The following is a 4601-nucleotide window of genomic DNA, read 5'->3' as shown; positions in this document are numbered from 1 at the left end:
TCATGGCCTACTACATTATGTTGAGTTAGGATTACAGTAACATAGTCATCTTTGAGATGAATGCACATAAATCTGTGTAGATAAGATTGTATGAAGAGTCATGAACAAAGTAAAGTAGTTGAAACAAAATCACATTTAGGGCCTGTTTGGTAAAAATAGCGGTTGACTGATAAGCTAGCTGATAGCTTATAGCTTATGACTGATGGCTGATGACCGATGACTTATAGCTTATAGCGGATGGTTGAGACTGATAGCTTATAAGCTAATTGAAGTGTTTGGTAAAATTAGCGGTTCAATTAACTTATAAATATAAAATGACATAAAAGATATTTAATATATATTTATTTTATTTTAAATTAAAATAAATCATAAGGGTTAAAAATGGATTTTAATTAAAATAATAAGGATAAAAAAGGAAGAAAAAATGAAAAGTTATAAGACATAAGCTAAAACGCTATTTGAAATAGCGTCTGGAAAATAAGCTATAAGCTAGTAAAATAAGCTATAAGCTAAAACGCTATTTGAAATAGCGTCTGGAAAATAAGCTATAAGCTAGTAAAATAAGCTATAAGCTCGTGATGAAAAGACCGTTACCAAACGGGTCTAAATTATCATATATGATGTGAAGGGTAGCACCAAGAAGGTTTAACTAAGTCATATTATCTTTGTAGTCAACTTCTGAAACATTTTTAAAAATATATTTTAGAACTTAACATCAAAAAGATAATGTGTCCTCTATAACTTTGAGGGGAAACTAAGTTAGAGTGGTTAAGTTGTGTTAGAAAAATTAAGGGCTGCAAATAGAAATTTTCTTAGGCCCAAATAGAGGGGGGTATTCTGTTTCAAAAAATTTTATGATTAAAATAGTTGTTTTTTATAAATAAAAAAAACTTTAAAAATCAAAATCAGTTTAATTTTGAGTTAGATTATTTTTAAAACTTAAAATTAATTTTAAACATGAAAATAAATATTTTTTTTATAGTTTATCCAAACAATTCACATCATAAAATTTGTAAAATAAAATATCTTTCGACCCACAGTGAATACTAAATAATTCTAACAGAAAATATAATTACCAAAACTATTTAATGAATATATATTGATAATGTATTACGCCATCCACTAATAAAAATTAACAATTGTAAATCTACTTTTTTTTTTTTTATGACTAATTAGCAAAATTAATTGAAATTTGAAATATAGGTAATAGGTAATTTGGGGTGCAGTTACGGTGCATAGATAAAAATCTATGCACCGTGCATAGAGTATTATTGACCATTGGATCATTAGATCAAATTATAATTATTACTCAATACTCAATACTCACTACTCAATAGTCAATACTCAATACTCAATACTCATTACTCAATACTCAATATTGGATTAAAAATATGATCCAATGGCTTAGATTGACTTATGCATGGTGCATAAGGAAAATCCTTATGCATATTAGCCAATGCCGGTAATTTGTAGTAATTTGAAACTATCTGCTTTGTGTGTTAGGATGCTTCCTGATAGCTTCGTAGCGCCTCAATAGAAAGTCGCTTGCACGTCCAAAATCTGTCACTTATTCATTCAACTTTCTCCTAACTATATGTATCCATTTTTTTCAATCAACTTAGACAAACACAAATCTTATCCTCTCTTATATTCTTTCTTCTTCTCAAAACTCCACAACTTTTTGCCACTTCTTTTCATTTTCCTCTTTAACATATTCAATTTCAGTTAATATTATACTCATGGCTAACGCGGAAGAAGTTTCAGCTCTTGAAAGTATCAAATTGCATCTTCTTGGAGAATTTTCTCCACTTCCATCTCCTATTTCACAACCTTCGAGCCTTGATTTTGATTTTCAATTTCAACCAAACCAAAACAATTATGATTCTTCAATCTCTTTGGATCATTATTTCACCGAACTTTTCGAATTTGATTCCAAACCCCAAACAGTCGAACCAGAAAGCCTCGAACCCCTAACATCTAATCCTCAACAAATGAAGAAGCCTCAACTGAAGCAAAAACCGTCGCTGGAAATCGCTCTCCCGAATAAAACCGAATGGATTCAATTCAGAAAACCAGATCCGAAACCGGAAGTTGTTGAGAAACAGCACTACAGAGGAGTTAGACAGAGACCGTGGGGAAAATTCGCCGCCGAGATCCGAGACCCTAACAAGCGTGGCTCAAGGCTTTGGCTTGGAACTTTCGAAACGGCTATGGAAGCCGCTAAAGCCTACGATCGTGCAGCTTTCAGGCTGCGAGGCACTAAAGCGATTCTCAACTTTCCACTTGAAGTCAACGACATGGCGGTGGCGGAAACCTCCGGCAACAAAAAACGTTGCCGTGAAGAGGAAGAGGAAGATGTGGTGGAGGTGAAACCGGTGGTGAAAAAGGAGAAAACAATGGAATTCGATGTGAACTGTTTTAAAGATAAGCCGTTAACACCGTCTACATGGACTGACTTTTGGGATGTTGATTTTAAGGGGATGTTCGGTGTTTCGCCGTTATTATCGCCGTTATCTTCCGTTTGCTTTTCACCTCTAGTGGTTGTGTGAAATTTTTATTTTAGGGCTCCTTTTGTTATTGCATCCTGATTAGAGATGACAAATGTATATTCATCAAATTATTTGATTTATTCACTAAAATATTTTTTATGGGTATATTTGAAGTGCCTCCTTTATTTTTAAATTGCTAATTTGTTTTATACTTTTCATTGATCCGTTTCAATTTTTTTTTAAAATAAACATTGCTCTTAATATAATTTAAAAAATTAATTTTTTAATTTTATTATTTAATTATTATTACATATATCACTTCTAATTTATTATTATCTATTTATTCATACATTGTATTTAAAGCTAGTTAAGTCTTAAACTCATTCAACTATAACTCTAATTTGATACGAGAACTACACCTTAATACAAGAGCTAAGATACAAAAAATTTAAAAAATGATGAGTATATATTTATAGGATAAAATTAAATGTAGGATTTAGTGTCATGGAAGCATTTCTCTATTATAAATCATTTGATACATTTGACATTTGATTAAGCGGCATCTCTCTTATAAAAGAAATACATTATAAATTTAAAATAAATACAAATTGAACAGAGTGTCATTATTTGGGTTTAGGAGAAGACGATATTCCATAAAACTCCAATTGTAATAAATTTTTTGGCAAAGGTATAAGGATATGTCCTATCTACTATCTACCCAATACTAAGAAATTGCTCAAACTGTTCATTTTGTCCTTCCCTTATAATTTCTTTACCCATACAAAAGGTTAATCATGTAATTAACAAAATAAAAAAAAGAACATGCCAAACGTTGTGTTCTCATTGGTCACTTTTTTCAATTGTTGTACTTGCATATACCTTTTTCTCCCTCTCTCTCTCTGCGTTTTCTCTCTCTTTCCCGTTTTCACATTTCAACTTTTTTCTAAACCCTAGCTGCCAAAACTTTCCTTTCTCTCCCCCTCTCCCATTTTCTTTCTTCTCATATCTCTTTGTCTTCAAACCCTAGCGTTGCGGAAACTCTGTGAAATGGAAGAAAAAGTGAACTCGCAAATGCATAAACTCATAGACACAAAAATCTTCGTCTCTAAATCTATGGTATGGTAGAAACTCATCTTCATCCCTTCCAAATCTCTGATTCTGTTTTCTTTTTCAGTTTTTTCAGGATTTGTACTTCGACATGGTGTTTACCCAGAAATATGGTAAACAAGCGCTAGTTTCCTTTTTAAAGGTTACTTTTGCGGAATCAACTAGAATATTCCAGGACTAATTGCTCTAATTTGTTTATTACGTGTGTCTGGTTTGCATTAAATGCAGCAATAACTTTAAAGTAAAAGTAAACGCTGAAATTAAAGACTTTTAAAATAACTAAAAGCAATAGAAAGCAGTAAATGTGCACTGAAAATGAAGTATAACGTAAAATGATTGCATAAATTAAACTGGTACGCATACGTACATCCCAAAGTTGCACTCGTCACTCATTTTGCACAGAGATTTGAGTTTACTTGTGTTTTTGTAGAAAATGCGGACCCTAAACTGTTCCTATTGAACTTGCTTAAATAGGAAAAATAAAATAACTACTACTAACGGTCGACTGATTATCAGCCAACACGTGTCTTCGACATGCAATATCTTCAACTGTGAGACCTCCACGCGTCCTGTGAAAACTGCCAGAAAACTGCTTGAAACTACCTCTTGACTTCTGATGCCCTCCGACTTCATGGCTATACTTAAACAAAACGTCTAAGTTTTTTTCTGTTTGTTCTAGTCGAACCTGCATGGTATATTGACTAGTTCTAGTCGAACCTTGGCAATGATGGTTTATTGGTAGTCGAACGTCAGTCTTGACTAAATAAAACTATTTAATCAGACTTTTCGCCTTGGATTCTTTAATAATCTCACCTATTTTAGAGATCACTTGCCATTATTTAGCAAGTCGAAATCTTAGGGTAACAAATTGCCCCCCAAGCGACTTCTTTCGACTGACTTCAGGAAAGAGAAAAATGGCGTTTCATTTCTTTCTTAGGTTTTGACTTTTGTACTCTTTTGACACCATGATTACTTTGCACATCCCTAGACACTAATTATTACCTA

At 32.5% G+C, this 4601-nt stretch overlaps 1 protein-coding gene across 1 annotated transcript; it reads left to right on the top strand.

Annotated features, from left to right (window-relative positions):
- Positions 1-1582: 1582 nt before the first annotated feature.
- Positions 1583-2623, top strand: LOC131606426 (ethylene-responsive transcription factor 5-like). The gene has a single exon (XM_058878659.1). The coding sequence runs from the start codon at positions 1740-1742 to the stop codon at positions 2547-2549; it is 810 nt and encodes a 269-aa protein (XP_058734642.1). The 5' UTR covers positions 1583-1739; the 3' UTR covers positions 2550-2623.
- Positions 2624-4601: the final 1978 nt, after the last annotated feature.

Source organism: Vicia villosa, linkage group LG1, assembly GCF_029867415.1.
Source record: "Vicia villosa cultivar HV-30 ecotype Madison, WI linkage group LG1, Vvil1.0, whole genome shotgun sequence".
Taxonomy (NCBI): domain Eukaryota; kingdom Viridiplantae; phylum Streptophyta; class Magnoliopsida; order Fabales; family Fabaceae; genus Vicia; species Vicia villosa.
The sequence above is the reverse complement of the archived record's forward strand: the minus strand, read 5'-3'. Positions and strand labels throughout refer to the sequence as shown.